Source organism: Salvelinus fontinalis, chromosome 37, assembly GCF_029448725.1.
Source record: "Salvelinus fontinalis isolate EN_2023a chromosome 37, ASM2944872v1, whole genome shotgun sequence".
NCBI classification, from domain to species: domain Eukaryota; kingdom Metazoa; phylum Chordata; class Actinopteri; order Salmoniformes; family Salmonidae; genus Salvelinus; species Salvelinus fontinalis.
In genome coordinates, this window is record NC_074701.1 from 25330153 (window position 1) to 25357914 (window position 27762).

The window sequence follows — 27762 nt, forward strand, 5'->3', positions numbered from 1 at the left end:
GAAATCTGGAGAGAAACAAAACGGGGATGTATTCCAATCTGATTTCTTGTGCTTTAATTTGCATGCTGAGAGTGTTGTGGTAAGATTAGGCCAAACTTAAATCTAACATTTTCTAAATGTTCTTGAAATGTTCTAAGGACCTCCATATCAAGGTAAGCTGTATATTGTGTGAACATCAATGGAATATGAAACCTAAAACAAATATGCTATGAAGATCATAAAAAAATACTTATTTCATTCTTACAACATTAAGGGAATGTATGTGCAACCTAACTTAAACGTTGTATTAATGTCATCACAACTGAGCATATTTTGTGTTTTGTAATGTACCCACACTGTTCCCACAACCTAATTACATGTTCTGGGAACCTTTAAAGAACTCAGAAAGGCTGCTTTGTCAACATTCTTGTAACATCAAAGGAATATGAAACAAACATTATCTGAATGTCAGTACAACTGGACAGTTTTTGCATTTTGGGAACTTGTCATGTCCCCACAATGTTATCACAACCTAATGAAACATTCTGGGAACCAATAAAGAACAGATTAATATTTTCTGGGAGTGTTTTTGTAACATCAGGTGAATGTTTTTGCACACTAAAAGAAACATTGTAGAATAATCCACACAACTGGACAGTCATGATGTTTTGGGAACATATCTGTTGTGATGTCTCCACAATCTTCCCATCAGACTGTTCCCATAACCTAATGAAGCATTCTGGGAACCATTAAAGAACAGATTAAATGTGTTATAGGAACGTTCTTGCAACATCAGGCAAACGTTTTACACAAATATACAAACTTTTGGAGAATGTTCTGTGGTGGTTGTTACAGATGTTGTGCACAATATTTTAGTGAATGTTAGGAGAACATTCAAAGGATTTTCATCTGAAACATTTTTGATAAATAGATTTTATTAAAAACATTCTCTGAATGTTTTTGGTATGATATCATCCTAATGTTAAACTGAACAAAAATATAAATGCAACATGCAACAATTTCTAAGATTTTACTGAGTTACTGTTCATTTAAGGAAATCAGTCAATTGAAATAAATTCACAAATACTTTTAAAAAAGTAGGGGTGTGGATCAGAAAACCAGTCAGTATCTGGTGTGACCACCATTTGCATCATGCAGCGGGACACATCTCCTTCACATAGAGTTGATCAGGCTGTTGATAGTGTCCTGTGGAATGTTGACCCACTCTTTTTCAATGGCTGTGCAAAATTGCTGGATATTAGCGGGAACTGGAACACACTGTCTCACATGTCGCCCCAGAGCACCCCGAACATGCTCAATGGGTGACATGTCTTATGAGTATGCAGGCCATGGAAGAACTAGGACATTTTCACCTACCAGTGTAATAGCGAACACCCCGCCGGTAGGCGTCTGATTGCCGTCATTTTCGTGCATGTAGAATCATTTTGCACTCAGATTGCAAATTACGGACTTCACTGTGTTCAGAGGTGCTAAGTCAGGGGTTCCAAAACATTTTTGGCCCGCAACACCATTTTAATATAAATTATTTTTCACGACCCCACCATGTAAAAAAAGTTATGTAATCAACGGCCAATGTTTACTTTTTTTATTTGGGATTTGACAGTCTATTACAAATAAGTCTGACCGTATTTTTTACAGTATGAAGACAGTATGGTTTGAAGTGACTGAAATGCATCAGAGAGGTATTGGGAAGTTCAGAAGATTATCAGGCAATAAGGTTGTATGATCTTCTGTGTAGAAGTCTGATTTAGTGCCTGCTCTTGTCGCCTCAGTTCTAACGGCTTGTTGGCAAACTAGAGGGAAAAAGTATGTACATACGTGTTCCTGAGGATCTTTCAGTGAAGGGGTCATAATATTTTGTAGCTTAAACCATTCAAAAGATAGAGCCACATTTGTAGGAAGAAAACAGAAACCGCTCTGTTTATTACAACCACATCTAGCAGCTACCGGTGGCTACTGAACCAAGCTCAAATGTTCTCTTGCTGCCCCATTTTCAAATCAGGCGACCCCTAGTTTGGGAAACCATGTGCTAAGTACTCTCGGCCGACTAACGCTACCAGTGTGTCTGTGCCATTAGGCCACTTAGAAAAGTCTCTGCATTGACCATCTTGTTCAGAAGTGTAAGTGGGTCATCCAGCAGTTCAGCGGCCACATGCAGTCAAGAAGTGACCGAATGGAAGAGTAGATGAGATCAGGGAAGATCACAGTCATAGAACAGCTGAGAAATAGATCTGGTAATACATTATGAATGATATCTCAGCCATGTGAAAGGAGGTTGCTTAGAAATTTATTTTACATACACTGGTGCTAATTTATTTCCATTACCAGAACAATTTTTTACCCTGACAAAAATGAAAGTTCAAGAGATCAATAGCGGAAGGAAGGAAGCAACATCATATCTGTAATTGAGTTGCCAAAAAGACCACAAATCAATAGGAAGTCCGGGAGTCTTTGTTACTGTTTCTCCAAACCACTTCCTTTATTTAATAGAATAAGTAACACAATTCCCCTCCCAACCAAATTAGGAATAACAAATCCGTTCAAATACACCCACCCAACCCTCTCACTCTTAGTGTTTGCCCGTTTTCAAATAGTCAAACGTTGAATGCCATTCTCTTCCAGTGGAGTAGGAGGCTGCGGTATAAGGAGGACATGAAGTACTGTACCTTTGTTTTTCACATGTAGCTACAGCATGAAAGGAGAAACTTCCACCAAATCTCTCTACAAGGACTGTAAATATAGCACAACATCCCAGAGCTATGAAAGACAATACATGGAATAGTTTCCCCAGATTCTTCTTGCTTTGTAATAGAAAAAAGAGCTGTTGCAGAGGAAATGTGAAAATCCACTGATGGGTGAAGGAAATGAAATGAAGAAGAAACTCCGATAGAGAACAGAGCACAAGGGACTGTGATGGGAAAATGATCACTTTATTGATGGATTTGACAACGTGAGACAGAGCCTTTCCTGCTCTGATTACGTGGTAACATACAAACAGCTCGCACATGTGATTGAATTCACAGACCCAGAAGTTTGTGACTGTTAGGCTGTCTCTAAGGATCAGCTTCACGTTGTAATGATACGCGTACCAGAGAGTTGATTGAAATTGTAGGGAACCATGTTTCCTCTGAGTCCTCAAACAAAATCTGTCATATGTTTACCTACAGAATTCCTTAGAATTCAATTGAGCCCATCTCTGTCATTTTTACACCTAATTTTGTTTGCAACTGCCTACACACACTCTGAAAGCATCTACCTATGGAGAGTACCTGGTAGTATAAGTAAATTCTTACAGTTCTCTAAAAACACTGAGATTTCATTTGACCAGGGACAAAGAGCTACACTGTACCATAATATGTTTCACATTGAATTGAGCCCTCATTTTTCACATTTAACCTCAGCAATGAATGTACAGAGCAATGTAAGTAATCTGACCTCTCTGCTAAAAAGATGTGTCAGAGAATAATGTAGAAAAACAAAACCCCAGCTACTGCCTCTTCACTTATGTTCTGACATTAACCTGGCAAATAGTATTAACAGAAAACAGTAAACACAAGTCATTTTAACTGTGCAATTAGTAAGTTGGCTTTTGGTCCATATAACATCAACAACATGCATTCCAGTCTTTCTTGGTTGAGGGTTGACAAGAGATTAACTGCTACTCTTCAAGTTTTTATGAGAAATGTGAATGTGATGAAAATTACAAATTGTCTGCATAATCAAATAACATTCAGCTCAGACACCCACACATACCCCACAAGACCTGCCACCAGGGGTAATTTCAAAGTCCCTAAGTCCAAAACTAATTAATGGCACCGCACAGTATTATACAGAGCCATGATTGCAGGGAACTCCCTTCCATTTCTAATTATTCACGCAAACAACAAAATTACCTTTAAAAACAGGATTAAACAACATCACATGGAACAGCGGGAACTGTGAGGGGACACACACAAACACACACACAAACATACACACTCTAACACATATTTTTGGTTGTTGTATTGTTTGTATATCGTTGTATTTTAAATGTATGTGACTGTCCTTGTCTATCAGTGTATCAGTGGTTTGTTACTTGTCATGTTTTGTGTTTTTTGTGGCTCCAAGAAGAGTAGCTGCTGCTTCAGCAAAAGCTAATGGGGAGCCAAATAAACAAATAAATACTCTCTTCTATATAAAACAAAACAAATAAATACTCTTTTCCATATAAAACAAAACAAATAAACAAATAAATACTCTCTTCCATATAAAACAAAACAAATAAACAAATAAATACTCTCTTCCATATAAAACAAAACAAATAAATACTCTCTTCCATATAAAACAAAGCAAATAAACAAATAAATACTCTCTTTCATATAAAACAAAACAAATAAACAAATACATACTCTCTTCCATATAAAACAAAGCAAATAAACAAATAAATACTCTCTTCCATATAAAACAAAACAAAATAATAAGCTGAATCCAAATCCCCACTATCCATATACTCTGCAGCTATGAAAAATGCTAAATCATGCTAAATCACATGCACATGCACATTCACTGAGTAAAATACACAGAAAAAAGTTAATCTCGTTATCCTCCCTACATTTCATTAGATTTTTCAAGCTATTTTGAAGCTTGAGGTAAAAATATATTAATAAGATATCCCCACAGAACATCAATACATTTCTCTTTCTCAGGGGGGAGTTGCACTGATGGACTAGATAGATTTCACAGCTGAATCTAAAGAAATACTGCATTGACAACATACTAGACATTCTAATGCATTTTCCTTCCTTTTGCTCCAAAACGTGTAACTCAACTGGTTAAAATGGCTGAATGTCATACATACACAACCAGAGCCTCTGGAACAAACCAGACCATGTAACCTGAGTGTGTCTGCATGCAAGTACAAGTGTCGATATGCATGTTTGCAGTTCTGTACAGTCATGTGCATCAGTGCACATGGTGACACCCCCGCCATACACTCATTTTGATGCCACATACCTGTAACTAGCTTAACGCTACAAACCCCAAATCAAGGACATGGATTTCAGTAGAGTCAAAGCCTTCTAGTTGTACATGTGTGTCCTTTAGCATTGGGTTTGTATCAGCCTACACGGTGTCTTATCGCTACTGAAGTGCAGCACAAAAAAAAGTGCACTGAGGTTGAATGGGTTTTCACCCAGTTTGAACACTGTTCTGCACACCTTACCTTTCTGTATACAATCATGTTGGGTGATTCATCGGCTACTCCATTACTCCCCACACTGTTGGTCTGTGCCATGATCCAGTAGGGTGAACAGCCTCAGTAATGCTCAGGTGCTGAAGCAGAGAGATAGGACAGTGGAGAACATTATGGCATAGAAACATTAAAGAAGAATCCTACAGGAACAAAATGTCCCTTACCTTTAAGCTACATACAAAATAGAAGAATACTTTGAGTGAATAAAAATGACCTATTAGATGTAAGTGAGTCTATTTCCAATCATAGGCTAACATGGTAGACATGTTAATATCATCAACTAATTGATGTATTAACTAAATGTTTTGGCTGGTTAATTTCAGTACAAATAGCAGTAATTACAGTGATGTGATCATCATTATTATAATCATCACCATCATTCTCCTCCTCCCCCTCCTCATCATCATTTCATATTTTTTCCATTATATACATTCCTTCAGTATTCCACCCGTTTAACATATGCACAGTATCGAGATTTAATGAAAGCTTACACAAAGGCCTTATTGATTTCTGCCTTGCTATCGTGCTTATTGACATTGGAGAATTCAATAGCTCCTGAGATGCGAAAAGGCAGCACGGTGGCAAGAAAACGTGCAGGCAAGCTCTAAATCAAAAACAGTGGATGTAGGGGACTTAACGAAATAGGCTCAGGTTGTTTCTCAAAGGGAAAGTAAAGAACAATGTGTAAAATACATTTAATTTAGTGCCATTGAAATATAAAACGTGAATACAAAGTATACAAAATACCCTTTCATTACAAACGGTGAGAAATGATCGAGGGCAATTTTGTGTGCATCCGAGGTTCAGTATCTAATCTTCGCCCCAAACGACACCCACCGCATCCTTTCAAGGATTATTCCAAAATACATAGCATATGTAAATATATTAGTCTTCCCTTAGCTCCCATCATCACATAGCTAATAGTCAATGAAGTGTCTCCATCAAACCAAGACTCCTATAATTTCAGCACCATGGACAGCTACAGCAAAAAGCCCCGCTCCCTTGATCACTTGTCTCGATCTATCGTGAATAAAAGGAAAATATGTAAATAAGCAATCGTTCTTTGATGATTTACCTGAAAAAACGCACAGCCTGCGAATATCCTGTTTCTTTGCAGAACTGGTGTGCAGTGCGTGTGATAGGTTAGGCTATGTCAACTGGCAGACATAGGAATTCGAAGACAATTCATTGGCAATTGTAAGAGACAGGCATTCGATGCAGACTTGGTTGTTACCGCTTCCCTCTTCTCCAAAATGATGCTGAAAGCACGGGCGCGCGGCACCCACAGAATAACGTGAACGTGCATCGATCCATGACCAATCACGTGCAAGGAATCCAAACCCCTATCTGGCACATTTACAGGGGACCGTCAGATTGAAGTAGCACTGTGTTGTTGTTATAAAACAGTAATGGTGGTCACACATTTCTTTAAACACATTTTGGTGAGCTGAGCAGAGAAACAGGCATACTACTGATGATGATGATGAATTGGGAATACACATTTAGTCAATTACATGTAATGGTGTAATGAGTACCCACCAAAACCTATAAATAAATGTATCTGTGTAGTCTTTATGTATTGCTTATATTTCTGTTACACACTGTGACATTTTGCATATTCAATAGTCATTATAATTAGTATTTTTTAGCATACCTTGCTAGAATGTTAATCATATTGACATAGCACAGAGATATCTGATTAGCATTTAGGTCATTAATTGGATGGCCATTGTCATAAAGATGAGCTAATAATGATATTCTCATCTGTCGCCTACAAAACATCTTCCTTCACTTCATTATGCATGCACAGTATGCTTAGCTTTCAGGTTTCAGGTGACACTGTGTCCAAACTCTTTTTTGTCTTCAAGTCCTGTTTGCTGCTGTGGTAGAATAATGCATTATACTCAGTCTTGAATATCCAGAAATGATGAACAACCTCATTTGATTCATCATTGTTGACTGGGTGTACATCACTGTCAGAGCGCAAAGGATTTGCAAAGAAATTAGCTTCAAGACTCATGTGTCACTCTCATCACAACCCAAATCAGGTTCTTCCATCTCACTTTCATATTTCATATTTCTCCTCAACCTCCCCTTACATCGAATCAGTTTTAATATTTGATCATTTTTTTTCAAAGGCTTAACATTTATGTCCAGCATTTATTTTGATAAAACAGAAGTATCTGATACGCTGTTTTTTTGTTGGCACCTACTCTTGGTCCCTGAAGACTCTTAATCCATATGATACATTTGTTGGCGTGTATAAATCCACTACTACTTTTCCATAGAAATGATTATGGTACATGTCCTCTCGGGATAGCAAGTTACTATAAATGTTCATTTTAATACATGCAGTTAACCCAGATTACCTAGAACTGGCAATCTACCACCAACAGTTTGCCTACAATCATATCAAAGGGCTTCTCCCTTCATCAAGCAGAATAGTTCTCTATAACCCTTTCTCCCTCTCCCATAATTACATATCTATTTGAGGTGCCGGTACTCAGTTCCAGTGAGCTCCTGTCCAAGTCAAGCACTGACCCTATGCAGTATTGACTGCATGTCACCGGGGATCTCCCTATATTGAAAGCCTCATCAGTAGAATTCACTACAAAGTCAGGCCGGGTCAACCAAGGGCCCCCTAGGTCCCTTCTAAGAACTGGAGCCCATCCCGTGAGAAAACCCTGCAAGTATAATATGTGTCATATGCCCTGCCTTCTTCTTTCCCACTTGTTAATGTAACAGACATCACGCTGCTTGCTTAGCAAGTACCACATCCTCCTGATGAGACTCACACCGAGGCTCGAACCCAGGACCTCTGCCTTGCTAGCACATGTGACCGCCCTCCCAAAGCGTCTTACCAGTCGGCGACATCAAAAAGTTTGCTATTTGGTGGCACTTCAGAATGAGGAGTGAGTTTCACACATTCTCATGTGCTACACCAAGACCTAGGTTCGGTAGGTTACTTTATAAATGTAACCCGTTACAGTTACCTGTCTAAAATTGTAATCAGTAAAGTAACTTTTGGATTACCCAAACTCAGTAACATAATCTGATTACTTTCAGTTAGTTTTGGATTACCTTCCCCTTATTAATAGTGATGCACTCGTGCTTCAATCTATGTAACATTATAACAATTGTCAGTCTGAGATAGAGATTTCATTTTTTTTGCATGGGCTGCATCTCAATCCAGCGCTTCCACCTATGCGGCCTTCCCTATCTGCAGTGGAAAGTTGCAGAGCTACAGCACTGTTTGTCAGACCAGGAGACACCTGAAAATCGGTCTTCTCACGAAAACGTCCGTAACTAACATGGCACTCTATAGAAAGATGAGACTCTCACGAACACGATGGTCTTCTCTATTTTGATTCATGACTTCCATAAGCCCCACGGGACTCGTCTGAAGTCCGTTTGAGCTACAAATGAATATGTGTCACGGGACTTGTCTAAAGGTACTGGTTTTAAAAACGTATGGATGTATGGAGGTAGTTTCGTGAAAACAAAAAAAGGGGTTAAATATGTGTAAAAAAATACATATCTATAATATATATATATTTCCTGAGTGTTCTTATATTTCCTAGATATAGGACAAACACTTCAAAACCTTGTTTCTTATGAGTTATACTTTTTTTTGTTTTTTGCAATTTATAATTGTGTTATTAAGTGCATTTCTGTGGGCTATAGTAGTAAAGGCCAAATTCAATATTTTATCAAATAATTTTCTTATATGTATTTTTTCTATACCTAAAAGGGTCCTAAAATTCCAAATCAAATAGTTAAATGATCCACAGTATGACCATCTTAAACAATTCCATATGTCAGTTTAGACGCCCCCCACCCCTTATGCACTTATGTACTTATGTACTTTTATTTAAGATGTCTATGTTTTTTAGAGGATGATACACAGTTCAGTAGTCACGCAGTCAAGAACATTAGAGCCATCTGGTGGTTCAAGACAGAACACTGCCCAAACTAGTGCAACGATATCAGAATTGCTGCTAGACAACAACCAGACATAGTTTTAGAATACTACACATGTGCCTTATTTGATTGATGCTTACAAATGCAGAGATCTAATGTAGTAGGCTAGCTCAGTTAGGAAAAATCTATGAGAATATCGTTGTATCTAGTTGTGTGGAAAAGCATCTCCTCAGTAGGTTGATGGTGCATTAATAAATATGATTGGCTATTTGGAATTCGATATTAGCATTGTTCACGTCATGTCCAAATCATCCGAAAGTATTTCAAATTGATTGTTGAAGTCAACAAAGTCACTTATAGACGATTTGAACAAAACGTTAGCATTTGGAAACAGTCCCAGCGAAACTAAACTAAAGCATAGATTGCTGTCATACCACAGAACAATGAGACAGATATTTCACTGAATGTATAAATGTGAAGCGTCCGCTTGGCTTTTCAACTCACTACAAAATATGGTAGTGAGAGGAAGACCAGTGGCAGACAGTGGGAGAATATGGAACAAAATGGATTTTGGCCGACATTCTGCAAATTTCACATTGATGAAACCTTTGATCTCAAAACAGTGTTCTGCTCCCAAAACTATAATCTGTTACAAACAGTGGATTAAGTTTTGTAGACTTTACCTTTTGTTAAAGTTTCAAATTGAGTTGTTTACAATGTGTGGAAAGGCAAATTGAGTTATTGCACAAGCACACATTACACAGTAGGCTAATTTATTCTCATTTGAAATGACAGGATGTGGTCTATCTTGGTTTAGTTCTAAAAAAATATTTGGTCTTACCTTGTCCATAGACTGGTTACAGGGTAAGGAAACCAATGTAATTTTGTAACTTGGGGTAGCTATCCCTTTAAGATACTACCATTTATGTTATGTGCATCTGTCCACGAGAGATTAGCAATGTGCCACAGATAAACCATTTATTATCGTAATCTTTGAGTGTACTGTCACTTTAACAGGCCGATGTTCAACATAAAAACTAAAATCCCCAGAATGCACAGTAGTTTGAGTCCTCGCCAAAAGGGTAATGGTTAGAAGGGATACAGATTTGATCAAATCAACGTCAAAAGTAAACATTTGGGGGATTTTAGCTAACCATTTTCGTAACCATAATGTAATTATCATAACCTCATACGTTCATTCACCAAACCTGCTGCGTAACATGGTCTTCTAACCTGTTACGAAAAGTCAAATCTAACAAAAACCATATACCATCTAGTCAAAACCAACAAAAAGCGGAAACAAAAGAAATCGCAAATTTCTAGAAACAAATTTTGGTGAGCTGGGCAGAGATACAGGCATACAACTGACAGCTTTCAGTGTTAACACCATACACCTAACTCAGGAGGGCTGACATGGCTTTGAAAAGAATACAGAAGGTGAGTGTGTCCATTAATTTTATAACGTCGTCATGTTTATAAACGGTTGGTCGATGTCCTGTCACAAAATTCCACGATAGCAAACTATAGCTAGCTAGCTAGCTAATTTTAGCTTTGGATGTTAGCTGTGTCACAAAATTCCACGATAGCATACTATAGCTAGCTAGCTCATTTTAGCTTTGGACGTTAGCTGCGTAGCTATGTAACGTTAGCTAGCTACCAATCTAGCTATACCATTGGCTACTTTGTCAACAATGGTTTAACTTGTCCGTTATTCCTCACCAAAGAAATACAACATTTTCATCGCAGCAATAATGACAATAAAACGTTAGCTAACTGTTAATGTTTTACCTTGTCAGGCTGGCAAATCAAAGCTTGCTAATGTTAGTAACGTTAATTCTACCTGTTGGCTATTGGCCTACCAGCATAATCATCAGTCAATCAGTAACGTTAGCAAACTACGTTAACTAGTTATCGGTGTAACGTTAGGTAGGTAAGTTAATTGTGTCAACGCCATAACTAGCTAGTTACAGTTGTTAGTTAGATACTCGTAAATTAGCTAACCAACTGGTCTGTTAGCTACTCGAACTTGTAAGCTAGTTATGTTGCTGTTCTGGTTATTCCTGTCTGTCAATGAATAAAAACGCTTCTGGAATCCTCATCACCACGAGTGGGCTATTGTAGCTATCTTTGCTTGTTTTACTTTCAGTGTATATTTCAACAGAACATTAACGTTAATGCGCCTTTATATAATTCATGAAATTCAGCAGTAGCTCAATTATAGATATATGGGGGTCAATTCCTAGTTATATATGTAGCTAGCTAGGTACCTTGTTATTTGTTATTTATTTAACCAGGAAAAACCCATTGAGACACAGCGTCTCTTTTGCAAGGGAGATCTGGCCAAGAAAGCAGCAGCTGTCAATAAACATTATGACATGTAAAACATGTCACCTAGCTAGCTACTTGAATTCTTATAAAGCCATATAGACCACAAGACTGACTTGTCAAAGTAGCTAACAACATTGTTGGGTAGACAATATGTATGGAATTTTCCCCCTGTACATAATTCATTGTGCTACATTTTATTTTACAGGAGCTACATGACTTGCAAAGGGACCCTCCTGCTCAGTGCTCTGCTGGACCAGTTGGAGAGGACTGTATGTTTCACTACAGCTTTTGTGGCCACCTCAAACTTAAATTAATGCAGAAATACAATTTGATGCATATGGAAGTGAAGGGGTATTGACCTCAGTCAATGAATTCCTTTTGGCTCCATTTTGTATTTTATTATTGTCAATAGTTATATGATTTTATGTGATCTAATGTCTCATCTTTCTTTTACAGTGTTTCATTGGCAAGCCACAATCATGGGACCTGTAAGCCCTTTTCTAAATTCTCATTGTTTATAAATCTTTAGTAGACAATAGTGTCAATATTGTGTTGATTTCTGGTGGAAGCTATTTATTCTGCTTTGGTCCCATTGTTATAAGCTCAACCTGCTTGCATCAAAGGAACAAGTGTTAGTTTCCTTGTCTTACTATATAGTCTACTATAATTGAGTTGCCTGGATGTGTGTCACCTCCAGTAAACCCCCATCACACTTCTGTTACTGTAAACAATGACAAGTAAAGGGAGGTTGACTGTGGGCTTTAACATTCTATGGAGTATTGGGTGTCATTTTATGGTTCACAGCACTGTTTTAACAAGGTACCTTTCACCCCCCTTTTAGACTGACAGCCCATATCAGGGAGGAGTGTTCTTCCTCACCATCCACTTCCCAACAGACTATCCCTTCAAACCGCCAAAGGTTAGAGACGCCTCTTCAGCTCCTGTTACACAATTTTCCCCTGGGTGTAGAGTACCCTAAACCACATGCAGTATGTATGCCTGACTTTTTTTTTTTCTCTGTGTATTTTCTTTCCATAGGTAGCCTTCACAACGAAAATCTATCACCCAAACATTAACAGTAATGGTAGCATCTGTCTGGACATTCTGAGGTCACAGTGGTCCCCAGCACTTACAGTTTCAAAAGGTAAGACAAACTGGCTTGTTTTTCTGTATCTTTTGTACCCTCATGAAAGTTAGTTGAAAAATGCATCTCAAATTTTTTTCTGATTTGTTCTCCAACTGTTACGCTTGACAGTATTGATAATGACAATATTATTGCAGGTGTAATTGTGAAATAAACTCATCCTGGTTATCCCTGCCTTTTTGTTTTTCCAGTTTTATTGTCCATATGCTCTTTGCTATGTGACCCAAACCCAGATGACCCCCTAGTCCCAGACATAGCACACATCTACAAGCAGGACAAAGAAAAGTAAGTTGACACGCTCTCTCACACACATGCACACCATTCTTTTAGCAGGAAAAATATATGAACATGACATTCCTTTCATGTGTACAGCATGTAGTCAATTATAGAATAAACATCTCTTCTGAAAGTAGACACTCCTACAAGATACTGTATCTACTGTATAATGATATGGATGCTTAAAACAGACTGGCTGAATGTAAGATTTGGCTGTAAATTGCTCAATAAATCTTTGTTAAACCTGGTTTACATTTTATTTTGTTTTTACAGGTACAACAGATTAGCAAGAGATTGGACTCAAAAGTATGCAATGTAAAGGACTGAAGTTTGAGACAACGGAAGAGGTTTAAGCAAATTAACTTCATGGACACTTCTGAAAACAGTACTGTTGCCACCCCTCATCCACACTGGTTCAAGAAGAAGTGTTGTATATGGGAAGCACTTTCTATCCCCAAATTAACTGCTTTTATGCTTTGAAGTCATTATTTTCCTTTTGTTTGACTTTCCCAATGTTATATAAATTATTATTCAGTTATTTCTGAGATGACCCATAAAAACAGACCAATTATGACTCCACCCCCTCCATCTTAGTTTTTTTATCCTTTTAGAGATTTTTATTGTATAGTATAAAGCTATACTGAATCTATTTTTATTATTTTGCATTAAAAAGTTAAACAAAAAAAATAGATCCTGTCTTTATTGTTATTCTAGAGACACCTATTTATTTTAGATCTGCACAAGTGCCTGGAGGTTTGGGCTAAGGCTTTTTTTGATTAGGGAATTATAATTCAGAAATTCTTCCCATGTCATTTTGCATTTCACCACTAGATGACAGCATTTACCTCTTCTCACCTACTACACAGGAGCACGGCTCAGTTGAATGCAAATTCGAATTAGGGCTATAATCTGGCAGGTTACTCAAATGGATTACACTGTTACCTTGTTGTTCTCAAATCTATAACTCCACAGTTAATTGCATTTTTTTGTTAAATTTCAGCTACTATCAGATTTAATTATGACAGTGCGTTCTGACTTTTCAGATGGGATGTCTAGATATAATACGGCTTTTGTCAAATTGACGTCAAAAGCTGATTTTTGGGGGGGTTGGTGTTTTAGCTAACCGTAACCCTTTTCCTTACCAAAGTAATTCTCCAAACCTGCTACGTGAAGTCTATTAACCTTTTACATTATTCCACTAAAATTCAATTTTGACCAAAGCTGTATCCATCTAGACAAAACCACTCTAGTCCTACGTAAGGATGAAAGTTGACCCTATGAACTTCAACATCTGAATTAAAGCCGAATGATAAGAGATGCATAATATTTGTTCAGTCTCCTTGTATGTATGCTGTGGAATAGCGCTGTAGGCCTACATATAAATGAAGCATATTGACTAAATGGTTCAATTTCACATTAGAGGCAACTCAACTGTCTTAACTGAAATTCTCCATCTTATCTCAGTGTATCAACTCTTACAGAAGTGGTTCTTGTGGGGTGGTGTTGGGCCATTGTGTAGTTTTCTTGTTACTTATTTTATCCTCAGGATGTGAATTGCTTCCTCAATGTTTCTTAGAACTCAAATGCTTCCTCTGGCTCTTCTCTTACTATACGGTAAATGTACTGTATCTCATCGGTGCCATAGAGTGACATGGAATTGTTGAGTCATGAATAAAATACACATAGTGATAACTTAAGTTAACATTTTAAACCTAGTCAAATTAATAAAAAAAAACTACCTACAGTGCATTTGGAAAGTATTCAGACCCCTTGACTTTTTACACATTTTGTTACATTACAGCTTAATTAAATTATTTATTTTCCTCAATCTACACCCAATACCCCATAATGACAAATCCAAAACGGATTTTTAGAAATGTTTGCAAATGTATAAAAAAAATAAAAAATTATACCTTATATAAGTATTCAGACCCTTTGCTATGAGACTTGAAATTGAGCTCAGGTGCATCCTGTTTCCATTGATCATCCTTGAGATGTTTCTACAACGTGATTGGAGTCCACCTGTGGTAAATTCAACTGATTGGACATGATTTGGAAAGGCATGCACCTGTCTATATAAGGTCCCACAGTTGCCAGTGCATGTCAGAGCAGAAACCAAGCCAGGAAGGAATTGTCCGTAGAGCTTTGAGACAGGATTGTGCCGAGGCACATCAATGGGGAAGGGTACCAAAAAATGTATGGTTCCCTAGAACACAGTGTTTTCCATCATTCTTAAATGGAAGAAGGTTGGAACCACCAAAACTCTCCCTAGAGCTGTCTGTCTGGCCAAAATGAGCCATCAGGGGAGAAGGGCCTTGGTCAGGGAGGTGACCAAGAACCCAATGGTCACTCTGACAGAGTTCCTCTGTGGAGACTGGGAGAACATTCCAGAAGGACAACCATCTCTGCAGCACTCCACCAATCAGGCCTTTAAGGGAGAGTGGCAAGACCTGAAAGCACTCCTCTGTATAAGGCACATGACAGCCCACTTGGAGTTTGCCAAAAGGCACCTAAAGGACTCAAACCAGGAGAAACAAGATTGAACTCTTTAGCCTGAATGCCAAGTGTCACGTCTGGAGGAAACCTGGCACCATCCCTACAGTGAAGCGTGGTGGTAGTGGCAACAGCATGCTGTGGGGATGTTTTACAGACTAGTCAGGATCGAGGGAAAGTTGAACGGAGCAGAGTACATTGCGATCCTTGATGAAAACCTGCTCCAGAGCGCTCAGGTCCTCAGACTGGGGTGAAGGTTCACCTTCCAACAGGACAATGACCCTAAACACACAGCCAAGACAACGCAGGAGTGGCTTCGGGACAAGTCTGAAAAATTGTCAAAGACTCTAGCCACCGTAGTCATAGACTGTTCTCTCTGTTACCGCATGGCAAGCGGTACTGGAGCACCAAGTCTAGGTCCAAAAGGCTTCTTAACAGCTTCTAACCCCAAACCATAAGACTCCTGAAAAGCTAATCAAAGGGCTACCCAGAGTCCTCTTTTACGCTGCTGCTACTATCTGTTTATTATCTATGCATGGTCACTTTAACTCTACCTACATGTACATATTACCTCGACTAACTAGTGCCCCCACACCTTGACTCTGTACTGGTAACTGTATATAGCCTCGCTAATGCTATTTTACTGCTGCTGTTTAATTATTTGTTACTTTTTGCTTTATTTTCTTTTACTTAACACATTTTTCTTAGCTTCTTAAATCATTGTTGGTTAAGGGCTTGTAAGTATGCATTTCACTGGCACATGTGACAAATATAATTTGATTTGAATGTCCTTGAATGTCTTTGAGTGAAATTTGTCCTTTGGTCTGGAGTCCAAATAGGAGATTTTTGGTTCCAACCACCATGTCTTTGTGAGACGAGGTGTTGGTGAACGGACTATCTATCTCTCTGTATTTCCCACCGTAAAGCATGGAGGAGGAGGTGTTACGGTGTTTGGGTGCATTTCTGGTGACACTGTCTGTGATTTATTTAGAATTCAAGGCATACTTAACAAGCATGTCTACCACAGCATTCTGCAGCAATACGCCATCCCATCTGGTTTGGGCTTAGTGGGACTATCATTTGTTTTTCAACAAGACAATGACCCCTCCAGGCTGTGTAAAATATATTTTACCAAGAAGGATAATGATGGAGTGCTGCATGAGGTGACCTGACCTCTACAATCCCCCGACCTCAACCCAATTGAGATGGTTTGGGATGAGTCGGACCGCAGAGTGAAGGAAAAGCAGCCAACAAGTACTCAGCATATGTGGGAAATCCTTCAAGACTGTTGGAAAAGCATTACAGGTGAAGCTGGTTGAGAGAATGCCAAGAGTGTCCAAATCTGTCAAGGCTATTTGAAGAATCTAAAATCTAAAATATTTTGATTTGTTAAACACTTTCTTGGTTACTACATGATTCCATATGTGTTATTTCATAGTTTTGATGTCTTCACTTTTATTCTACAATGTAGAAAATAGTAAAAATAAAGAAAAACCCTTGAATGAGTAGGTGTTCTAAAACTGTAATGTAACTGTAATGTAATGTAATGTAAATGTAAACTGTAATGTAAATGTGACATTACCGTTTTAAATTTTGAATAAGTGTGAAAACAAATCTAAACCTATTTTTGCTTTATCATTATGGGATATTGTGTGTAGATTGATGAGCGAAAAAAAACATTTGTTGGTGTGACCCTGGATAGCCATGAATAAAAAAAACAAGAACATTGTGCCGTTTGGTTAATATAAGAAATGTTAAGTATATTTAAAACCAAATACTTTAGACTTTTACTCAAGTAGTATTTTACTGGCTGACTTTCACTTTTACTTGAGTCATTTCCTATTAAGGTATCATTACCTTTACTCAAGTATGACAATTGTGTACTTTTTCCACCACTGCCTATGCTTTTCATACATGATAGTCAATAATGATGATCTAAAAAGGGTTCATTTAGACAAATGATGGGAAGGATTGCAATGAACTACATTTGGGAGGAGTCCCACGTCTTCGAGTTGTGCCTGACACGTGAAACTTTTACTTGTGCTCTAGACTCAGAAAATAAACTGTGGATCAGACTATTTTTAGAGCGGTACTCTATGGGGACATCAGAGGGGGCTCGAGAAAACGGTCGAGGAATAAGTCACTGCGCAACAATGAGTCTGAACACAATCTCGAAGTGATAAATGTAGGGAAGTAGCTTTTACAATCCACAATTTGGTAGTTTACAATTAGTTCGAAACGCAGTGGCCACTGGAAACGTTTCTGCGCAGCGCAATGGCTGCCCAGTGCGACTCGTTGAGCGGATACTTGCAACAGTCCGACCAGGGCTCGAACAGCGAGCGCAGTACTGACTCCCCGGTCCCCGGCTCCGAGGATGACTTGAGCGGACCCCATGCCTTACCAGACCCGGAGTGGACGGAGGAGAGATTTCGAGTGGACCGCAAGAAACTGGAAATCATGTTATTAGGTAGGCCTAAAGAAAAAACATAGACAAATGGTGCTCTGTGTTGCTACATTTTCAAACTTTGACTACATTTTAAAACATTCCTTTGTTATGGAAATGGGAACTATGCCAACTGTATGCTTCCAAAAACAAATTTTCCCCCTTCATATGGTATTGGCAGTGTTTTTTCCATTAACATTATTTGGCTATATTTCGTGTCTGCCTTGTCCTGGAATGTGTAGGCCTGATGTTACTTTGTCGCTCGTTTACTTCTTTTTGATGTCTTCAGAGACTGTCCGGTTCAAAGAATTTTGGCCATAATTTGAAACATTTCTTTGTAGTTTCTTTTGATCACCGAAAGCAAATTACACATTGTGGTTCCCTCTGCTTGGTTGGTATTGAGATGTAATCAATGTCATGTATTTTTTCTAGGATGGGCATAGTCTTCTGTAGAAAGTTGCCTCGAAATTACATGCATTAAAACAAACGTTAGACACGGTACAATTGTTTATGCAAAACTAGTCATTCAATTCTGACTGAAGTCTCGGTCACTTCACATGCATTTATAATGTTTGTGCTATGGTCAGCAGTTGAGAAGCATGAACACGACTCGACCAATAGGAGTCGCTATGAGCACGTGTTATGGTTATCGCTGAAGTTTTACGTTCTGATACCTCAATAGCTGAAAACACTTCTATCGATGAAACCAAACGATCGTGAAAATATTTCCTGGTCATTGGTGACCTATAACGATGCAAATGCCCACGTTGTTTATGGTTATTTAACCTAATTAAAAGTGTTTAAGAATACTATTTTGTCAATATCTCATGTAGTCTGTATGTGCAGTACTGTACAAACCTATAGTCAATGATCTGTCTGAGATACAAAGCGTATTTGCATCCACTGTTTTCCAGATGATGATAAAGTTGTATTCCCATTCGTAGCTACTCCAGCACAATCTCTGTCACGTCATGTCTGTGAACAGTTCAACGACTGACATAAGTCCCTTGGAATGTAAAGGGTGAGATCCTCATCAGTTATTGCAAAACGCATCTTGTAGAAGAAGAAACCAGGGTTATGTAACTGAAGACTCTTTATCAATCCCACAGGAAGACCGTGAGTTGCCATCAGCTGGAGAAACAGCCCAACAAGGCCATACAGGGAACATTAACAACAGGAGATAATGAACCCAATGAAAACAACCCATGGAAGCTGAGATATCATGCAAAACAAGGGGTTTCCTATTCAGCTTGACACAAGACAACCCATGTCTTTGTCTGTCTTGACACTTCTTTCTCATCCTGTTGGATATCTACTCAGTGGGCTACTGATTGATCTACTCTCCTTTGATAATATTTTATTTCATTACAGTACTCTTTTGATTATAATGAGTTAACCTCCGATGAATGTTGTTCCAAACTTCTCCTCCGTGTATGCCCAAGATAATCCAGATCTGTGTGGGTGGACATTATTATAAAAATGCCTGTTTAATTGGAGCACATTTACCAAACCTGCTCTGTAGTTCTGTGTTTTGAAGTTGAAGAAAAAACTGTTATAGGTTTTCTGTCTGTCTTTCTCTCTCTTTCACCCACACTTCCAGCTCCTCATGGTTGTGGCCCCGTTGCTGCTGTGCTACTCTGCAGTCCTTAAAGCTCCATGTCATCCCTTCCTTTTCCAGGAAAACAACTTAACCAGAGGCCGTCCCTAAACTGAAGTCTCCTGGACATACTGTGTGTGTGTGCCTGAGTGTGTATGGCAGAGGTCATCTCTTTAACATGTTGTTTTCTAGTAGTTTCTATGATCATGGCAGGATTTCGCCATGTTAACATTCAGTCAGTGGCATGAAGTGAATATTACTATTTGTGTTGTCTGTGGTCAGTCGTTGGCCTTTCTCAATTGGGCAAAGGTCTGTTCTCTCCTCGAGTCCTGTCCTCCGTGACCCGGTAAACCGAAAAGTGGTGGCCATGAAGGAGAGTGTCAATTCGTTAATAGAGGAACGGAGGAGTTTGCTCCTCTCCCTCAATTGCCTCTTCCGGGGGAAGATGCTCAGGTGTATCCTACCACGGAAGAGTTTTGAAATCCCCCACACCCCCTTTGAAACAACTGTTGTTTTCTCAGATGAGAAATGCATGCACACATTTTTAAAAAAAGGATACATTTATAATTTTATCTATAAAATGTCTGGCTCAACTAGCTCAACATTTTATACCACTTTACACAGGTACATGGAGATTCCAGTTCTTTAAACGTCATTAGCCTAATGACATTCTAGTGGAAAAGGATAGTCCAATTTCATACAGGCACATTTATTTCCACATTTCCTTTCCTCGCCTCCTCGATTTACCTTTTTCAAAAGAATGTGAGGAGAGGGAGTATATGACATGAGGAATTAAGGAAATCCAGTTGAGATTTAATTTAATTGAACCCATATTTTACCAGGTAGGTTGCCTGAGAACACATTCTCATTTACAGAGAGAATGTTTGGCTTGCAGACATTCTTTAAGACATTCAGTCTTCATCAGCAGTAAGAGCATCCTTGTGTGGTTGTTTTTTAAATACATAATTAACCAATATACCGTATATTTAACTCCAAGCCTGTTTAGGATGCTTTGATTGGTCATTGCGTGTTACCGTCAGCATTGTAAAATCTGTTTTCATTGGAGGAGAGGGCTTTGTTGATGTGGGACTCAAGTGTCCTGAAGTGGACACAGCCCAGAGTTTGGCCTATAGTTAAATCATTGTGTGGGAACTTCAGTATATTTTCACTCCAGGTTTTATCAGCTGTGACGGTATCTCTGGCCTCCCTTGCTTGGAAACTTGTGTAACCTGCATTATGCAAAAGGGAAAGGTTCTGTATAAAGCCTTGCTAATGTTAAAAGGTGCTTCAAATAACATTTCCTCCCATCTCAACTTGCATTATAGAGGAGGAGTTTTGGAAGACTTAATTTAGAGGGAAAAAACACCTGTTAGGAATGTGTGTAAGCTTTTATTTAGTGAAGTAATGAGTCGTCCTATCTGAATAGCCAAATGTAGGCCTCCTCTTGGCTTGCATTGCAGTGTGACTTCTTTCCAAGCCTCCCTATAAAATCCATTAAGCCAGTATCCGGATGGTGTTGAAATATACAGTATGACAGATGAGCATCTATTTCCCATGCACAGTTGAAGTCAGAAGTTTACATACACTTAGGTTGGAGTCATTAAAACTCGTTTTTCAACCACCACAAATTTCTTGTTAACAAACTATAGTTTTGGAAAGTCGGTTAGGACTTGTGCATGACACATTCATTTTCCCAACAATTATTTACAGACAAATTGTTTCACATATAATTCACTGTATCACAATTTCAGTGGGTCAGATGTTTACATACACTAAGTTGACTGTGCCTTTAAACAGCTTGGAAAATTCCAGAAAATTATGTTTAGAAGCTTCTGATAGGCTAATTGACATCACTTGAGTAAATTGGAGGTGTACCTGTGGATGTATTTCAAGGCCTACCTTCAATCTCAGTGTCTCTTTGCTTGACATCATGGAAAATCAAAAGAAATCAGCCAAGACCTCAGACATTTTTTTGTTGTAGACTTCCACATGTCTGGTTCATCCTTGGGAGCAATTCCCAACACCTGAAGGTACCACGTTCATCTGTACAAACAATAGTACCCAAGTATAAACACCATGGAACCACGCAGCCGTCATACCGCTCAGGAAGGAGATGCGTTCTGTCTCCTAGAGATGAACGTACTTTGGTGCGAAAAGTGCAAATCAATCCCAGAGCAGCAGCAAAGGACCTTGTGAAGATGCTGGAGGAAACGGGTACAAAAGTATCTATATCCACAGTAAAATGAGTCCTATATCGACCTAACCTGAAAGGCCGCTTAGCAAGGAAGAAGCCACTGCTCCAAAACCGCCATATAAAAGCCGGGCTACGGTTTGCAACTGCCCATGGGGACAAAGATCGTACTTTTTGGAGAAATGTCCTCTGGTCTAATAAAACAAAAATTTAACTGTTTGGCCATAATGACCATGGTTATGTTTGGAGGAAAAAGGAGGAGGCTTGCAAGCCGAGGAACACCATCCCAACCATGAAGCACAGGGGTTGCAGCATCATGTTGTGGGGGTGCGTTGCTGCAGGAGAGACTGGTGCACTTCACAAAATAGATGGCATCATGAGGGTGGAAAATTATGTGGATTTTTTGAAGCAACATCTCAAGACAATTGAAGTTAAAGCTTGGTCGCAAATGGGTCTTCCAAATGGACAATGATCCCAAGCATACTTCCAAAGTTGTGGCAAAATGGCTTAAGGACAACAAAGTCAAGTTATTGGAGTGGCCATCACAAAGCCCTGACCTCAATCCTATAGAAAATGTGGGCAGAACTGAAAAAGCGTGTGCGAGCAAGTATGCCTACAAACCTGACTCAGTTACACCAGCTCTGTCAGGAGGAATGGGCCAAAATTCACCCAACTTATTGTGGGAAGCTTGTGGAAGGCTACCTGAAACGTTTGACCCAAGTTAAACAATTTAAAGTCAATGCTACCAAATACTAATTGAGTGTATGTAAACTTCTGACCCACTGAGAATGTGATGAAAGAAATAAAAGCTGAAATAAATCATTCCCTCTACTATTATTCTGACATTTCACATTCTTAAAATAAAGTGGTGATCCTAACTGACCTAAGACAGGGCATTTTTACCAGGATTAAGTGTCAGGAATTGTGAAAAACCGAGTTTAAATGTATTTGGCTAAGGTGAATGTAAACTTCCGACTTCAACTGTATGTCAATATTCTCCAACACTCACACAGATGTGGTCTATCGGTCAAAGGTCTGTTCTTACTATTAGACACATCATCTCCTATGACGTGTACTGTAAGTGGGGCTGAGGATACAATAGTTTTTATAGTGTCCTCTGTTTTGTCTGTTTCTCCTGCTGTTTGTTTTAGAGGCTTTGAGCTGAAGAAAGTGTGTAAGATTTGATGTTGGAGGAGAAAAGGGTTGTTGTCTGAGAGAAACACAGTGGGTACATTAGAAACATCATGATGACTACACCGTACATCACCACATTAGAAGGCTATATCCACTAACACTCACTTTGTTTAGCACAGTTCCTTTCTGGAACAATATGGAAATAATGAGCTGAATAGAAATGGTAATACATGCCCCCCGTGCAGTGCCTCCGTTGCACATTATCACAATTTGTTTTGGTGCCCTACTTCTAAATTAAATTACATGGTCAAATTGAAATGTCTTGAATTGGCAGTCAATGGATGACCAGTTTTAAGTCAGTTAATGATTTTAAGTCTGTAAATGGTTGTAAAAATCTCTCAGTAACTGTCTGCATACCTCAAGTTTTTGTGTGTTGGTGCAGGAGGAAAACTTGAATGTAGTGTAAACTGCTTTATGGTTCTCTGGTCACATAAACTACCAATCTCATTAAAATGTGTTTTTTTATTCACTAAAGTGTGGGAAAACATTTCCTCTTAGTCATATATTCCAAATCAAATGTGTGTGAATATGTCCATGTACAGTATGTGTAGTTTCCATAGTTACAAGCAAGGTAGACAGATGTGTATTTGGCATGTGATTTGGAGACTCTCAATTGGCCTTTGTTTATTGGGGTTACCTTTTTCCTAACAACATTTTATTGTTAATTTGAAGTTAAGTGAGATCTTTGTACAGACTTCTGGTGGCCTACAGTATACAGACTATATGTTAGCTGACTAACTACACCACCCCTAATTAAATTAATAATTTTCTTCATTGTAACATTTTGTTTCCCTCCCCTAAACCTCTACCTGACAATTATCGGGTAGCTGTATCTTGGTCTTGAGGTGTAAAAGCGCTCCTCGAAAACAAATAGTAAACGTGCAGATTTGCTGCTACCTTGTAGCCTACAGGTTTACGTCAGTATTCTCATGCATCCTAAACAAACGGCATTAGCTAACCGTACAATGTCACCAAGTAGGCTATGCCTTGCAACATTATACACTCTGTCCCCCAGTAGGGATGGAACTGAGTACATTGAAGGCAATGTAAAAACTGATCCTGTATGGAAAGAAGCAGACTCACAAACTGGGTCGAAAAGCAGAAAAAGGGTCTTCTCTCTGCGGCACGTCCACATTCTGTCCTAAAATAGTGTAGGATGGGGTATAGGCCCCCATCCTCATCTTCCTCCTGGGTGCTGAGTAAGAGCTTCAGACAGGAAGTGAGTGTTGTGTGGGGGAATGTGCTGCAGGCACCACTCTCTACTGTAGGAGAACACAGGACTGTTTCAACCTCCAGAACCACATACTATTAAACTAATGGGCTGTTTTAAGTGGTGTTTACTGAGGACATTACAGGGACTCATCACGGGGGAGCTCAAAGTATGTCAAGTATGTGGTGTAAACTTGAATACACTTCGGGTATAATGTTACTCAAGTGTTTTTTCTATTGGAGCTTTAACATCACTCTATTCTCTGCTCCTCAACATCATGGCAAGCAGACATTATGCCAAAACAATATGTGATAAAGGGTTTGTGCCTTTTGTATGCTGTAGCTCTCCTCTCTGTATCCTGTAGCTCCCCTCTCTGTATCCTGTAGCTCTCCTCTCTGTATACTGTAGCTCTCCTCTCTGTATCCTGTAGCTCTCCTCTCTGTATCCTGTAGCTCTCCTCTCTGTATCCTGTAGCTCCCCTCTCTGTATCCTGTAGCTCTCCTCTCTGTATCCTGTAGCTCTCCTCTCTGTATCCTGTAGCTCTCCTCTCTGTATACTGTAGCTCTCCTCTCTGTATACTGTAGCTCTCCTCTCTGTATCCTGTAGCTCTCCTCTGTATCCTGTAGCTCTCCTCTCTGTATACTGTAGCTCTCCTCTCTGTATACTGTAGCTCTCCTCTCTGTATAATGTAGCTCCCCTCTCTGTATCCTGTAGCTCCCCTCTCTGTATCCTGTAGCTCTCCTCTCTGTATCCTGTAGCTCTCCTCTCTGTATCCTGTAGCTCTCCTCTCTGTATACTATCACCCTCCTCTCTGTATACTGTAGCTCTCCTCTCTGTATCCTGTAGCTCTCCTCTCTGTATACTGTAGCTCTCCTCTCTGTTTACTGTAGCTTTCCTCTCTGTATACTGTAGCTCCCCTCTCTGTATACTGTAGCTCCCCTCTCTGTATACTGTAGCTCTCCTCTCTGTATCCTATAGCTCTCCTCTCTGTATCCTATAGCTCTCCTCTCTGTATACTGTAGCTCTCCTCTCTGTATACTGTAGCTCTCCTCTCTGTATCCTGTAGCTCTCCTCTCTGTATACTGTAGCTCTCCTCTCTGTATGCTGTAGCTCCCCTTTCTGTATGCTGTAGCTCCCCTTTCTGTATGCTGTAGCTCCCCTTTCTGTATGCTGTAGCTCCCCTTTCTGTATGCTGTAGCTCCCCTCTCTGTATCCTGTAGCTCCCCTCTCTGTATCCTGTAGCTCTCCTCTCTGTATCCTGTAGCTCCCCTCTCTGTATACTGTAGCTCCCCTCTCTGTATCCTGTAGCTCCCCTCTCTGTATCCTGTAGCTCCCCTCCCTGTATACTGTAGCTCTCCTCCCTGTATACTGTAGCTCCCCTCTCTTCCAATCTTTTCTGAAACACGCTGATACAATTTAACAATTTTATATTCAACTTTGCTTACACGTTGAATTCCTTCATCCCAAGCATGATGAAGTGTTCAGGAGCTCTAATATAATTGAGGTCTTTTCTTGTGGAAAAACCTGCATGTTATTACTAAATAAAACCTGGAATCATGTTTCAACGGTCCGACTTGACTCGAGCTCTCTGACCCATTTCTCTGCTTCTGAAACTGTGAAATTAATACCTTTTTTTTTTTATTATATTTTTTTACTTCACCTTTTTCTTCTGCACCTTTAAAGTGCAGATTTACATTCTGTCTGGTTTGCGGCTGCTATAATTGTACTTTTTTTGAACTACCACTCTCCCCTTTGAGTGTTGTGTTTTCTTAAGAGGACCTCGGTTAGTTGTTCTTTCTCTTCATTCAACATTTAGTACAATCTGCTTTTTCTCCACATGCCCTGATTGGAGAGCGTGCTCTTGGTTGGTGAACCTGGTCCTGGTTGTTGCTAGAATATTCTTCAATGGGATAAAAGAAAATGGAAAGAAAGGGAACAGAAACGTTATGTTTAGTTTGATGGAGAGGGCTGGACGGTGGTCATTTCAAAAAGGCCCTAATTGAGTTACTTTGTTGATTTGGATGTGTCAGTGTGGACTGCGGATGCCGTTTGTCAAAGTCATCAAGGAATGAATTCCCACACATTCAGATAACAAACAAAAAATAAGTGTAAATGAAAGATGGTTATTTATGTGAGTGAATTTGGGATATGAATTCTACTGTAGGCTATTAGCTGTGTTTAGGGTACTATGGCTCCATCTGTTTTAGTGAAATGGACTTTTCCAGCCCCTCTGGAGTAGGTTCTTACACTACATACCAGGTACAAGGGGAATGCTTAGGTTGTGAAATGTTTCTGGCAAGTTTGCAACAACTCACCCACAATTCACCAATGGGAGGAGATGGGTAGACACCCACAATGTGATAAAGCATCATTCCTGCACCTCATTCTAATGCCTCTACTTAGCAATTAAACCAACAGACTGACTCAGTGGTTGTAAATTAGTTTGTCTGGGTCTCCTATTTGTTTGTTATTTGACTTGAATTTTTACTTAGAAAAAGGAACAATTTGTTAAGTGTTTTTTATACTTAACTGTTTGTGGTATGTCTTAAACTGTCTAGTGTTTTATGGATTGTGAGTTGTGTAAGCTTTCTGTATCATATTTTATTTTCTAGGGCCCGTATCCACAAATCATCTCAGAGTAGGAGTGCTGATCTAGGATCAGTTTTGCCTTTTAGATCATAATGAGTAAGATGGTATGGACAGATCCTAGATTAGCATTCCTACCCTGAGGCGCTTTGTGAATACGGGCCCAGTATTGGCAGTCTGTCAACTCCACTGCAACATTACACATCTGGGAGTTTGTTTATTCATTTATTATTTCACAGTTGCCTGGCAACTGCACATGCCTTTTTCTCCTGTGAAAGAAGTCATTCGGAGATGACAGCAGCCTGTGTTCTGGACAGGAACACAAGAATAAGGGTTGTTTGAGCTGTTGACTTTCTAACAGCTGTTGCCTTTCTTACAAAGTGCATAAGTGATTACGAATTGAAGAGGTCCCACAAAAGCAGACGAAATAACAAATATGGAGGGCTTAAAAGAAATTGGCATGGCCATGGATGTAATGGTTATACTCTGAGTCTCTCCAACATTTGGCCAGCAGCAGTGACCGGAGGTTGTTGACAACTTGTCTGGCTGTAGCTACTACTTCCTGGGTCCTTCCGTCCTTACTGATTTAGATACGATTGTGTGGATAGTGCGGGAGTCGAGAGCTACTCAGGAACTGAAGTTTAGTGAATGGATGCTAACCTGTGTGATGGTTTGCCAGAGGACCACATAGAGGAAGACTCAATAGTGCTCTGTCCGTATCTGTTTTGTCAAGTGCTGCCAGCAACTTGTCTGTTGAAAGGTGATATACTGGATGGAAACATCACAGCTTTCATCCTGCTCATTTAGACTTGATTTATTTAAACAGGCTTGTCAATGAAAAATAATGTTTTTGGCAGAAATGGTTAGTGTTAAACACATCCTTCTGTTTATCGTCTAAACATTACAGTGGTCCTTTCTTATAGAGCTAGATCAATCTTAAACCTTTTATGCCGCCCACTGTCGTACCATTTCTCAGAGAGATTGATGGGGATGGCAAGATTCAAGAGGCGTAGTATTGCGTGCAGCACAGTTCTAAATGGTGAATGATTTCACCAAACTTGTCTTAAGCAATAACTCAAGTGGTGCGTGCGCGGTTTGGGCATGCACGCAGATGGTGTGTGTGTTTTTTAAAGACTCCCCCGGGTGCAC

The 27762-nt window shown here is 39.3% G+C and overlaps 3 protein-coding genes across 6 annotated transcripts in view; 2 read left to right on the forward strand and 1 right to left on the reverse strand.

Moving 5' to 3' along the window:
• The window catches only part of LOC129836416 (regulator of G-protein signaling 7-like), a 53721-nt gene extending 47225 nt beyond the window's left edge, over positions 1-6496 (reverse strand). The window contains exons 1-2 of the mRNA XM_055902538.1: positions 6306-6496; positions 5201-5310 (exon numbers count right to left, since the gene is read on the reverse strand). Coding sequence (XP_055758513.1) covers positions 5201-5272 — 72 coding nt within the window. The 5' untranslated portion in view covers positions 5273-5310; positions 6306-6496. The remainder of the gene's footprint in view (positions 1-5200; positions 5311-6305) is intronic.
• Positions 6497-10214: 3718 nt separating this feature from the next.
• Positions 10215-14223, forward strand: LOC129836418 (ubiquitin-conjugating enzyme E2 D4-like). Its single transcript, XM_055902542.1, has 7 exons — positions 10215-10588; positions 11685-11748; positions 11936-11967; positions 12321-12398; positions 12518-12623; positions 12815-12908; positions 13173-14223. The coding sequence occupies exons 1-7, from the start codon at positions 10565-10567 to the stop codon at positions 13216-13218; spliced, it is 444 nt and encodes a 147-aa protein (XP_055758517.1). The 5' UTR covers positions 10215-10564; the 3' UTR covers positions 13219-14223.
• Positions 14224-17427: 3204 nt separating this feature from the next.
• Positions 17428-27762, forward strand: part of LOC129836419 (protein bicaudal C homolog 1-like) — a 69498-nt gene continuing 59163 nt past the window's right edge. For all 4 annotated transcript variants that reach the window (XM_055902543.1, XM_055902545.1, XM_055902544.1 and 1 more), the window contains exon 1: positions 17428-17859. In XM_055902543.1, coding sequence (XP_055758518.1) covers positions 17667-17859 — 193 coding nt within the window. In that variant the 5' untranslated portion in view covers positions 17428-17666. The remainder of the gene's footprint in view (positions 17860-27762) is intronic.

Excerpts from the sequence above, each read along its gene's own strand:
- LOC129836418 (XM_055902542.1), top strand. The coding sequence starts at position 10,565 with ATGGCTTTGAAAAGAATACAGAAG. Across the intron at positions 10,589-11,684 it reads CTTTGAAAAGAATACAGAAG|GAGCTACATGACTTGCAAAG; the intron begins GTGAGTGTGTCC and ends TTTATTTTACAG. Across the intron at positions 12,909-13,172 it reads TACAAGCAGGACAAAGAAAA|GTACAACAGATTAGCAAGAG; the intron begins GTAAGTTGACAC and ends TTGTTTTTACAG.